The following is a 12930-nucleotide window of genomic DNA, read 5'->3' as shown; positions in this document are numbered from 1 at the left end:
GTATCACATTATTGCAAATGACTAGCGTTGGTTTCCAATAACTGGCTACCTTTTGCACTCAGTTCAAAGTCGTTAAAAGTACCTCATTTGTGAAGCTCTCACTCTAATGAGTCTCCTGATGAATGTTTTATTTCCTCTCTTCTTTATTAGGAAAGCACAATTTACTAAATCGTGCTTTCCTAATAAAGAAGAGAGGAAAGCACAATTGACTAAATATTCAGACGGTCACTCAGATAATCTAACCAATAATCCCACTGACAAAGCCTACATTGATAAAGCTGCAGATCTGACCCAAATCATACACAAGGGGAGGGCAAATTAAGATTAGATAGATTTGGATTTGATTTCAGAAAAGCTATCAAACCAGAACGCTTCAGATCTCAAGCAACTTTCACAACCTCTTGAGGCTTAATGGCATTTCAATCAATACATTTTGTAAAAACACAGGGTCTTGTTTCCCCAATTATATCTTAAAAGTGTGACACCATTTCTGTAAAGGTATTTCAAGTTCAATGGAGCACATGAGACAAACATTAAGGTCAGTCAGTGCAGTGTATGTTTCCTAAACCTCGTGACGTGTAACTGTACACGCCGCAGCAGCATCAGAGGTTTTAGAAGCTGGATAAACTTTGAAATGAGTCACGTTAGGTCTTAAATTTAGGACGGTGGGACAGTTCATGTGACGGGCTTCATTTGCGTCCTATATGGAAGCTACGATGAGCTGAAAGCTTTCATTCACAGTTCACAAGCGTCAAATTTTAGGGCTACTTGAAAAGCCACAACTTGGAGAAAACAAACTAATAGTTGATGAATATTTGACACAATTACTACTTTGCAAACTATGATTAAATCTATTTACAGTTCAGCAGCAATTAAAAACGAGACAGAAATGTTAGGGTGAGACAAGTTGGGAAGAGATCCAACCACAATAATCCTTTTGTGTGGTGGTAGGAAGGGAGGTGTGCTTAAGTTAGACCTTTGGTTTGACATTAACATTGTTTGTTTGCCATGATTGGATAAACAAAGTAAACTGTCAAAAAAGGAAGTGCTGATCAAATATGACTTGAGATTTTGTTACCGCATTGCCTTAAATGTTTTGAGAACCATGGCGGACCAGATCCTAAGCAACACATGTCACAAAAAAATAATGAATGGAAAAGATTAAAATGTTTTACGCCTATTAGGTTGCTAAAACTAAATGGCATTTTAGTGAGAAGACTATGACTACAACTAAATCTAAATTTGCAGTCGTAATCAACACTGTCCGACAGAGTATGGCATTAATAAAAGGCTTTATACACAAATTCACTTCATCCATTGTAGCTGAAAACCAAGCTGCTAATTATGGCCTGAAGAAGTGGAAGAGAGGCAGTCAGACAAGTTTAGAAGGATACTGAGCATGAAGCAACACTGCTGTAAACTGCTTCTGCACTGATCTGTATCTGAGTTGACCGCAAAGCTGGTTTTTAGATGGACAAATTGCAGAGAAGTACAGTAACTGAAGAGAACAGAAGAGATGTCAGAGTAGAGAAGATTACAGTGGAAAAAGCTGTTTTAAGACTGCTGGTTTTCTATGAGTGTAATGTTTCTCTGGGCTCAAGAGGAGACCTCCTTCATGAGTCCATTAACTCGTGATGTGAAACACTAGCCGCTCCCCCTCTCTCTGGGTGCTCTATATTTCATGATGGGTGCAGATTACATCTCTGAGCTGGGCCGAGGGGGCACGTGTGTGTGTTTGCATACCCACAGGAAATATGACGCGGCTCAATTGGCGATGAAGGGTCGAAGGTGTCAGGGGGATTCTAAGAGTGAGTGTGTGACACGGAGGGGTGGTGGGGAGACGGGGATCATGTGTTCCATCATGTAGGGTGAATCCCTGACATTCTCAAGTAACAACAAACGACACTACGCTTGACCTATACAGGGCTTTATTGCAAAACACACACACACACACACACACACAGGCTCATTAGTTATTTACTCTGTCATGCACATACAAGTGCCAAGCCCCAATGAACATGTAAGACTCAAACAATACAGTTGTAATGCTAAAACATTTGTTTGACAAGAGCAGACTTTCTTCTCACTGGGGCTATAATTTATTTTAAATTATTTGTAATTTAATTTAATCTAGTAGATTTATTTAATAGTTGTCAGGTAGAATAACTTAATTTAATAGAGGAACTGTTACAGCTCTACTCATCACACTGTAAGGATAAACCCACCAGCCATGAACAGACACATTGATCCAGAGTTGAGTTTGTCCATTGGCAATTTCAATAAAGTTCATCCAAACAAGATGTAGCATCCTTTACAATGGTAAGAAAAAAGAGAGGCAGTAATATTTTGCCCAATTCTTCAGTGGATGAAAGAAAATGAAAAATCTGGAGCTGCAGATGGCTGGAGGATTCTGACAATATGGTGTCTGATCTGCAGTGAAGTTTAGTGTTTTTTTTAGTTCAGACTACTACCGCTACAAAAATAATACGAGGGATCAAGTTGGGATGGGATCGCACCAGCAGCGATGCCCATCAATATGTTTATGTTTCAACCCTTAAGACTCACAAGGTGAAAACATTACCATGTAATTCAAACAAACCCAGTGCAGTTTCTTCTAACAAATCTTTTCACAGCAGTTATGAGGGAAACTCCTCAAACGACCAAAATTTTCGAGATGTCAGAAATACAATCCATCGGCCACATCACTGATTGTTCAAGCAAACAATCAGCCGTTGTGACTCTATCAAACTAAATATCAAACAACAACAAAGCCTTGTGACTCACAGATTCTGAAGTGAGTCTTGTGTGAGTAATTCAGGGTTAAAAATCGTGCTGAATGTGTCTTAAGATGTGATGCACATAAACTTCCCTTGTTAAAACACAACTCAGATGTTGAATAATAATACATCTAGAGGCTCATGAGAAATGGACGTTTGACTAAAAAGAGTAGGATTTTAAATCATTAAAACCTGAAATGAGCGTTCTCTTTAATGTCACCTACGTACAAAACAACCACAGCCTTTTCTCTTCGGGGAGACCATTAAACATACCTTCCAAAGTTAAGAGGCATTTAGCACAACAGTTATATTTGTGCGTAACATTAGGTGGTTTTGTCAAACGTGTGAAAATACAATACAGCACATTTCTGCACAAACTGGTGGTAACATGTAGTAGGAAGACGGAGAACCTCTGTGTCAGTGTGGGCATTTGTTGGATAGGAAACCAGTAACCACAGATGAACTGAAAGACCTGAGTCGTAAAAAAAACACAAACACGCTTCTGCTGATTGAACACACACACACACGCACACCAGTGAGCCTGCTCAGACAGCACCAGTAGCTCATGAGTACTGTTCATTATGTCTGAAAGAGAAAGACAGATGGAAAAATTGGAGAATGTGAATAAAAGAACATACTTTCTCTCTGAGGAGAGCATGCATGACTTTTTTGTGTGTGTGTGTGTGTGTGTGTGTGTGTGTGTGTGTGTGTGTGTGTGTGTGTGTGTGTGCGTGTGTGTACAGCTGACACCCTCACAGCAACAGAACAGGGGTTGTTGGAGCATGCAGCGCTCAAACAAAAACAGACTATGTGAAGTTGGGGGGGGGGGGGGGGGGGGCTGCAAACTAGTAAACACAAAATGAGCGCACACACATAGTCACACACAGTCTGGACTCACCTCTAGTTAGGCCGTGTAGCTGACTGGCGTTTCGTCCTCACAGCCAAATTAGGACAGGAGCTGGACATTTGGAAAACAAAGAGAGAACGAGAGGTCAAGTGTGTCCCGTGATGATCGCATTTGAGATTCAAAGCAACGACAGCTGTGTGTGTGTATGTGTGTGTGTGTGTGTGTGTGTTTCTGTCTGTCTGTCTCAGACTCTCAAAGCCAACTCTAATAACTTTATCTAATTTCATGTTCCAAGTGGGGTTTCCAGGGTGTGTGTGCATTCTGAGCAGTGTGTGATTTGTGCTTTGGCTCGTGTCCACATGATGAGGCTGCACAAAGACACTTAAAAGCAGCTCTCTTGCTTGCTCTTCAAACACACAAACACACACTCACTCACTCACTAAGGTCCCCTCTAGACATAGTATACATTCTCAGAAACAATAATGAATAACATCAGCAAGAAAAGGAACCCAACGGGCAACTTTTTCTCTAACAATGTAGCTTTTGTGCAAAGTCAGGAGACCAGCCACCATTACCACCACCACCACCACCACCACCACCATCATCATCATCATCTGCCTCTTTCATCATCATAATCATCCCCAACATGTCTTTGTCAGCAATAACTATCTTACAGAATGATGTTTCTCATCATGACAGGTCAACAAATGCACGTAACCCTGAAACTCGACATGATGCACTTGGAGGATTTAACTGAATTAACAAAAGAAAGCAGTGCCATGTAAGTGCATCTTCACTCAGGCAGTTAAAATAAGGCTTTAGTGGGAGACGCAGGAGCAAGCTACACTTCTATAGCTCAGGGATTATATTTTGAAACCAACAGCTGTTAGCCAGGTTAAAGGGACAGTTCACCCCAACATCAAAAATTCATATTTCCTCTTACACTTGGTGCAGTTCATCCATCAAGATTGTTTTGGTGAGAATTGCCAAGTTTTGGAGATATAGCCTTAACTCAAATATAATAACTAAATGGCACTCGTCCTGTGGTGCTCAAAGTACCAAGAAAACATTTGAATACCTCAACAGTGATGTCTCTTTCCAGAAATAATTACCCAGTTCCTCAATATCATACTTGGTGTTTCATGCATTTTATTTCCGTATATCAACGCACTTAAAGAGGAGTGCATCTACCCTTGGACAAGAGGCTTGCTAACTAAACTAACTAAGCTTGCTAATGTTACAGCCCAACTGAGAATGGCAGTATTAGTGTTTACATCCAGCAGTGCCACAATGAGGGGATACGGTTGGCAGGTTTAGTTTTATAGAAAGAAAATAATTACTACATAAAACTGATTCCAACAAGGTGTGTGGAATTAGAGTAACCAGCAGCCCAACCTGAATTACCTTGGACCTGACCATTCTGTCATTATTTTAGCTTCCTGAAACCGAACTGGAACCTGAACTGTGGCCTATGGTTTATCTGAATTGTAGATCATTTCCTGGAACCTCCCGTATAACTTTGTGAATCTGAGTTTGAGTAACCGGGTCATGATCTTTAGAAAGAGACAAGGCTGTATAGTTTTCCAAATATTTTATTTTTTTGGCACTTTAAGCACCACAAGCATAGTGTCATCTGGGTCAAATATATTAACGAGAAGGCAGAAATCTCTACGGTCGAAATATCTTTAAAACTTGCCATCTTACACCAAACACACTAGATGGATAAAAAGCACTAAAGCTAGGAGAAAAATCATGGGGTTTTTTCATTTTCGGGTGAACTGTCCATTCTAGTATAACAAAAATTCATGCCAAGACATGGTTAAGTTTAAGGAAGACAAAACCACAAAAGTAGTCGGGCCCAGATGTAAGTTTGTGGAAGATTTTAACAAAAACTACAGCAACAGAGATGGACTAAAATAACAATAAGTACTATATTTGTGATTCACAGAACCTCCAAAGGGTCAAGACTACATATCTAGTTGGAGAAGTCACGATGGAGAGAAATTAAAAGTTCACAAGTGCAGCAGATTAGTATGCGCTCTGATAATATGGATCCATTCTTTTATTAATAGATACACATGATGCAGTCTTGTCCCGTTTAAACACTGCTATTAAAAGGCCCTTCGGTGACATTTCAAAATGTTGAAATAACTATTGTTGTTGTATTGGTGCTGCATTTCTTCATTTAACAAAAAGTCTGAGCAGTTCCAGTCAAGTGCACCTGTTATAAACTTGCCAACCTGCCTCTACCACTGGTTTTACAGACTTGATCAGCAATAGCTCATCCTAAAAAAAACACCCTCCACATTATCATTAACACAACCTGCAGTGCAGCCGAGCTTGTATCAGCAACTTCACTCGAAGCCACTTGACCTTTCTCTGTGACCTTTCTGCCCGCGCTCGATACTGCAACAGTTATAATGCTATGAAATATGTCACAGCCCCACAAGCCATTCTGCAGCTCTAACATAAGATGATATGGCAGTCTAGTGTGTGTGATGTAACTACATTGCAGCTGATGATGTAACCAGCTCTGCAGGCAGAATCGAGCTGCACAATGCACACAGCATCGTCTGAGAGCTCCTCAAAGAGACGGAGACAGACAAAGAGAAAGAGAGAGGGAGAACAAGAAAAAGAAAGAAAATAGAAAACAGCACGCTGGTCAGACAATAGACAGCAGTCTGAGTGTGTGGATGCTACAATTACACACAATGACACACTCAATCAGGCAGTCAGTCAACCATTACAATTCACTTTGTGCAAAATGTATATGCAAATAAAAACACGTTCACGAACACTGCAGAACTGCTGCACAGCCGCCTTGACTGACAAGTACTACTGGCCTGACTGACGACCAATCAATCAATGTCTGGAATGCCACACACACACACACACACACACACACACACACACACACACACACACACACACACACACACACACACAGTGTAGTCCTGTCCATAATGTGTGTGTATGTGCAGGTGTGTGCTCGGAGCGTACCACTGTGTAACATAATGCCAGTCTTGTTAACACTAAAGACACAGCAACAGGGATTTGCATCGCTCATCTCCCGTCTGTCAACAAATAACAAGACTTGTTTGCAAACTCTGCTCTTGCAACCACTGCTTCCTGCCATTTGCTGCTGCACTGCATTAAAGTGCCTTGCTCAATGGCACCATGAGTCGTCTTCTACATGACAAAGTATTTTCGAAAGATGGGTTTTATATGATTTGAATGGTTTGCGTCATCGTTATACAGCTGTAATATTCTAAGTAGAGTTGCAATGATCAACCCATTACTTTTCAACTATTCAATTAGTCACAACCTACGCTACTTCTTTTATTTCTTTACTCCTAAATGACAGAAAACTGAATAGCTTTTCGTTGTGGACTAATCGAGACATATCAGGAAACACTGTTTGACCATTTTCTTACATTTTATTTACCAAACAACCGATCTATAAGTCGAGAAAATAATCAAAAGACTAAGTCCTAAATCTATGTAGTAGATTTTTAGAAAAGTAAAATACAGAACCGACTTACATAATGCTGCTATACATGTCTGACAGCATAGCTAACTGATTGCAGGTGAAACAAACATGGTAAACTATTGGCTACAGTCCAAACATACTCATGTCGAACAACTGCAGCGCTACTCGATACTGCAGTGGGTCGTTTCTGCTGGTGTCATTGTTTTATAACATGATTTATTACTCAAACATAGTATGACTGTTCTGTTTCTTCAGCCTGTGCGGCCATGATTTACAATGAATCCATATTTCAAGTACAAACTACATGTTGACATGAAGAAACGTATGAAGATGTGAAGCTTTAAAAGGTTTATTTGACTCTCCTCGCTGTGTGTTATAGATTTGTGGCGGACTCGGCCACAGTGGTGAGGAAGGTTAATGTAGGGGTCATGCATTATGATTGCAGTGGAAAATCCGGGTGAGTGATGACAGCGATAGTCAGACATTGGAACAGACAAGGCCGGCTGGACAGCGAGCCGTGTTGGATAATCAGACGGCCTGCCAAGCTTTCTATGCCGAGGTCACAAGATCGGTAGAGAGAAACAACGCTGGTTATAGAATAGAATACAACAGAATGAGAGATTAATGGCGTGAAGAGCAGAGAATAGAGTTCAGAAGAAAATCAATTGGAAACAGAGGCAAGTTTAGCTCCCATCCTCTAAATTGATTGGTCTAAATTGTATTTCATGGTCTTTTATGATTCCAACTTTGGATTTGGGAGAAAAGTTATACATAGTACTTAATTTAAAGACTTGACCATTCTGAGTTTTACACTTGTTTCTAACATTTTACAGATCCAGGGAATACTCGAGTAAATAATTAACCCGCAGGTTAATCGGTGACGCAGGCTCTCGCCCAGGAAATTATTTAGCCATGGTAGTAAGCCAACTGGATCCAGATGTAGGTCTGAGGGAGGACAAGCAATTTGATGGGCGGAAGACATCTTCCAGACACGCAATGTTTTCAATGATTTCTGGACAGCCCCCTCGGACCATTACTAAGAAAAGCTAAAAGGAGATGTACTTGTCTTGCGACTGAAAAACAGCAGTCACCATCACCAATTAACCTGCTGATTATGTTCTAGATCAGTCAACTAGCTGTTCGGTCTTGGAAAATGTTGATCTGTGTTGTGACGGTGTCCGCAAATGTCTTGCTTTGCGCAGAACCCAAAGATATAGAGTTAACTGTCATAGAGGAGTAAAGAAGGCAGAAAATATTCACATTTATAGAGCTAGAATATGAAGATTTTGACTTTTTATCTTTAAAAAAGGACTCAAACAGATTAATCGAGCATTGAAACAACTGATAGCAGTTGGTAACTAATGGAAACTGTTTCATCTCTATCAAATAGACTACATTTGCTGTCTGAAATAGCTTCGCACTTTTTATTCGAGGTTTTATGAATTAATATTGTTATCATTCCAATGATTCTAGCCTGTATAACACTGTAGGAGACCCTGTACGTGAAATTATGGCCAGCTGCAGCAATTTAAGTGGAGGCATTCAAATGTTTTGAAGAGAATGACAAAGAACAGTTTGGGGGGACGACAACAAGGTAACACACAATGGTTTGAAGTAACCTAGTAACGTTACAGACGTTAAGTACACTACAGCCGAAACGTTACTGTGTTTTCACTCCATAAAAGGACACGACCTGTTAAGCGCCATAAATCAGTCCCCCAAAAAAGCAGCTAATCCTGTAGCTAGCCTCCATGTAGATGCAGCCACGGTGTGCGTTCAGACAGTCTTCAGGGTTCACTCCACACATTCTGCCCTCCTCCACCTCCTCCTTCTCCTGCTAGCTCCAATCATGCTACACGGTTAGCTAGGCTACCACCGGCAGCAGGCACAAAGAAGAGCCCGCACAGCTGACCCTGATTACTGCCAAACATGCCATGCAAGACGGAGCTTACCTCCCTGACAGCGACGGCTGCTCCGAGTCCCCACGCAGACCCGGGCTATGCTTTCCAAATGTGATTTTTTTTTTTTTTTTTTACGCTGTCCCGAGCTAGCCGACCTCGTCGCCTGTCTGGAAGAGATGCTGAGTGTCTGCTCGGCGCTGTTTGAAGCAGTGGCTTTCTCCTTTCTGTCGCTCACCGTGAAAATACAACTTCAGCCCTCTACCGTAAAGCGCCGTATGAACGCGCCGTGCCTTTTTTTTTAAGCCAATAAACATCGCTGACGGCCAGTGAAGAGGAAAGGAGAGCAGACTGTACTCACTGATCACTAAAACGAACGAAATGACCGAAAAGCAACAAACTGCACAGAAAATATCGCTGTAACATGCAGTGCTACGTTTAACTGCATATAAACACGAGCACAGATCCAAATAGAAAGAGCGTTACTTACCTCTAGTGGACGTTCAAACTCGCTACAGGAAACGTTTACAACGAATGTTCGCTTTTTTACGAAGCTTTACGGTTGGACCAGATTGATAGACGTTAAACGAACGTGACGTAGCAGGACCAGGACCAATCAGCTTCCAAGACGGGCGGGTCGGGACAGACAGAGATAACGGGACCCAAAATCCTCAGTCTGTTATCATTAACGGACGCGCCTGTGGATAATAATGTGACTTATTATGAGAGATATTATAGGTTTTGGTGTAAGCCGTAAGGGGAGAAGAACATGTTGCTGGCAGCCGGTCTAGAAATACAGTGAGAGTCAGTAAGTCGGACTTTGCCTTCAATAAAACCTGTTAGCGTTAGCTAGCTTTAATGCTATTGGTCTGTAAAATATAGCTAGCTAGCTGTCATCGTGATATGAGCTAATGACTCCAGCCAGTGTAAGTGACATGTTGTTTGATGTGGTTAATAATAACACATGTTTAATAGTCATTAGCAGCAATTTTAACGTTGCTGTCTAGTCTTACATGTCGGGTTTCTTGTCAGTGTAACGTTACTCTATAGCTAACTAAACGTAAACATAAGAGTCTGATTGTTTCTAAACCGCTCCTCTCTCTTCTGTCCAGCATCTGTTTCCTCCTCTGATCTGTCTCCAGTCAGTGAGATGTCTCTGGCTCAGAGGGTTTTGTTGACCTGGGTCTTCACCCTGGTCTTCCTCATCATGCTAGTACTCAAACTGGATGGGAAGGTAGAGGTTTTTTCCTCTTAATACTTGTCAATCTCATCTTTTGAGTCACCCCTTTCTCTTAGCTCCTGCATCCTGAAAATATGTCACACTGTCAGTCAGAAGTGTTGTTCACCCTTAACTTTGGTTAATCCAGGTCAATCAAGACAGCCTAGTAGTCAATTTACTGCAAAGTATAAGTGTGTGATTAATTTGATTTTACTCTCGGGATTCATAAAGCTCATCATCTTCTCACATGAGCTAGAAAAATGACCCATCACCCTGAAAGAAGACAGAAACCATGGATAAAGTCTTGATTACGTAACTATAATCTTATTCCTCCAGGTGCAGTGGAACTGGTTCCTCATCTTCCTCCCGGTCTGGGTCTTTGACGGCATCCTCATCCTCATGCTCGCCATCAAGATGGCAGGCCGTTGCAAGCCTGGTTATGACCCACGCAATGGCTCCCCGGACCTGCGTCTGCGTGCCTGGTACCTGACGGCCATGCTGCTGAAGCTGGGCTTCTGCCTGACGCTGTGTGCCAAGCTGGAGAAGCTGGCGGATGTAAAGCTGACATTTGTGTGCATACCGCTGTGGACAATGTTACTGGGGGCGTTGGTGGAGCTGGGGCTGAATATCTTCCCTGAGAGGAGAGAGGCCTGAACGCCTGGTTTTTGACCTCAACGTGAATCATTACACTTTAACTGTTGAGGAAAGATTTGTGCTTTTATGACCATGACTTTGTGAAATTGGAGCTTTTGTTTTGGTCTGACGGAGGCTCCAGATTGAATCAAATCTCAGACATAGAATTTAATCATTGTGTAGTCAGACCTCAGTGGAGTCTGCTGTAAGGGCTTCAACAGGGCAGCTGCTATTAAATCCATCACAATCCATTCATTTACGTAATCAATTTAGCTTGGAAGCGGCTCTATTTTCTTTATAAAGTAAGAAAATGCCATAAGGGGAACAACTATACATGTATAAGACTACTGTGAAGCTGACACTGGAAACATTAACGTCCTTTAATGTTTGCTTTTGTTTTGAAATCAAGATGTTGAGGATTGTTTTCTAGTGTATATAAGATAGCAAAGCTGCTTTTCTAAAAAAAAAACTAAAAAAAAACTGGATGATCCGAATGATATTTGGTGAATTTTGACTTTTGTATGGAAGCCAATTTTTTGTCTTTTTAAGAAAGAAAATGACGAAAAACTTAGCCTTGATTAACAATTATATATATCTTCACATGTTAAGATGTAATTAAGAGATACAAAAGTCAAAATTATGATCAAGACTTTTTTTTAATCATAATTCTGAGTTAACAATAGGCATATAATTTCATTAATTTAAGTTTGCTCTTTTTTTTGTATTTAACTGGCAGAAGTGGGCTTCCATACACCTGGTACCAGAATAATGAGTGTAAGTGTACATTTTCTTACATGTATTTTAGATATTGTGCGACACTTTTTCTTCACATTCCTGAGCTGTGGCGAGGAGGCGGCCAAGTATTATTTCACAAGTTATAAATTAACTTCAGAGGTGTTCACGACAAACAGCTTTGTTTTGGCTGCAAGCACACAGGGAAGCTATAATTACAGGAATCGTTTGGGACATAAAAACTTACTTGTGTCTCTCCTCCAACCACCCCCCACCCCAGGCTACCTCCCCTGCTTTGTACAAGGTCTCTTTTGTTATCATGTGGCCCATGAAAATCAGTGCACTGTTAATAGGTACAATGTCCAGTAAGAGAAAGAACTTGGCATGACCAAAATGATTAACATTCATATGAATATGTGAAATCTAAATTGATGCCTCACAGCTCATCAGCTTACTTCATATTCCAACTCCACGGTACGGCTGACACTGTGCATGTTTTGTGCCATGTGATTGTTTATAAGTATTATAAAAGACATTCTTTGCGTTATTTTGCACCATGTAGAAATGAGACGGTACGAGTGTTTTGAGATGGAAACGTATTTGATAATTGATGCATGTCTTGTTAAAAAATAAAATGTCCGCTGTACATTGAGTCTTTGTCTCAAATAGCCATCATAACGCAAAATCAAGCTCGAGTGCTGTAGTTACAGACTTTGCAAAACAAAGTACTGTGGTCAGGGGGGAAAATCCTGCGGGGACATGACCTGGAATGAACTGTGAAGCAACCACAGAGCCAGCAGCAGTGTGTGTGTGTGTGTGTGTGTGCCCTCTCAGACACTGAAGTCTTTGTCTCTCTCCATTTATCTTAAAAGATTCAGGTATTTTTTATGACTAATTCTAAATGTTCAGATACATAACCGTGTGAGATCAACGTTTCCAGTATGCAATCTTTGTATCAACAGAGCTCCAGTCGTCCTGACAGTGTCCTCACCAACAGGAACTGAAAGTATGGACAGAAATGATTTACAAAAGTGCAGCAGTGGACACTCTTCCAGAAGGTTAATGTAGCCTGAAGCCAGTTTCCACAGTGGAAACACTTGCGTCAGACACCACACCTTTAACACTGGCCACCATCAGAGATGAAGGTGAGTAAGCCTACATGGATGTGCAGGAAGAGGAGAGACTGACAGAGGATGGGTGGGACGGGAGAGCTTATTACACATTATTCCTTAACATGCCAGCATGCTAAGTGCTATTGTAAAATTAGGTTAGGCAGTACTCATGTCAAAGGAGACGTTCACCCAAAAATGAAATATCAGTGATACTGAGCCTCC

The 12930-nt window shown here is 41.1% G+C and overlaps 2 protein-coding genes across 6 annotated transcripts in view; one reads left to right on the top strand and one right to left on the bottom strand.

Moving 5' to 3' along the window:
• The window catches only part of LOC115595623 (putative homeodomain transcription factor 2), a 43382-nt gene extending 33797 nt beyond the window's left edge, over positions 1–9585 (bottom strand). For 2 of the 4 annotated variants that reach the window (XM_030440298.1, XM_030440301.1), the window contains exons 1-2: positions 9067–9242; positions 3676–3735 (exon numbers count right to left, since the gene is read on the bottom strand). The gene's annotated coding sequence lies outside the window, so the exon portion shown is untranslated. Of the gene's footprint in view, positions 1–3675; positions 3736–9066; positions 9243–9502 lie in introns of those variants that run through there. The other 2 variants (XM_030440299.1, XM_030440300.1) reach the window with 2 other exon arrangements.
• LOC115595624 (transmembrane protein 60-like) lies at positions 9577–12248 on the top strand. Of its 2 annotated transcripts, none has more exons than XM_030440302.1 (3): positions 9577–9820; positions 10125–10246; positions 10568–12248. In XM_030440302.1, the coding sequence occupies exons 2-3, from the start codon at positions 10163–10165 to the stop codon at positions 10883–10885; spliced, it is 402 nt and encodes a 133-aa protein (XP_030296162.1). In that variant the 5' UTR covers positions 9577–9820; positions 10125–10162; the 3' UTR covers positions 10886–12248. The 2 variants fall into 2 exon arrangements, with proteins under 2 accessions (XP_030296162.1, XP_030296163.1); XM_030440303.1 differs by having other exon boundaries at positions 9814–9938.
• Positions 12249–12930: the final 682 nt, after the last annotated feature.

This window comes from Sparus aurata, chromosome 14 (assembly GCF_900880675.1).
Source record: "Sparus aurata chromosome 14, fSpaAur1.1, whole genome shotgun sequence".
Taxonomy (NCBI): Eukaryota; Metazoa; Chordata; class Actinopteri; order Spariformes; family Sparidae; genus Sparus; species Sparus aurata.
Note: the sequence above shows the minus strand (reverse complement) of the source record. Positions and strands in the feature narration are given on the sequence as shown.

Coding starts and splice junctions, on each gene's coding strand:
- LOC115595624 (XM_030440302.1), top strand. CDS start 10,163: ATGTCTCTGGCTCAGAGGGTTTTGTTGACCTGGGTCTTCACCCTGGTC. Junction 10,247..10,567: donor TACTCAAACTGGATGGGAAG/GTAGAGGTTTTT, acceptor TTATTCCTCCAG/GTGCAGTGGAACTGGTTCCT.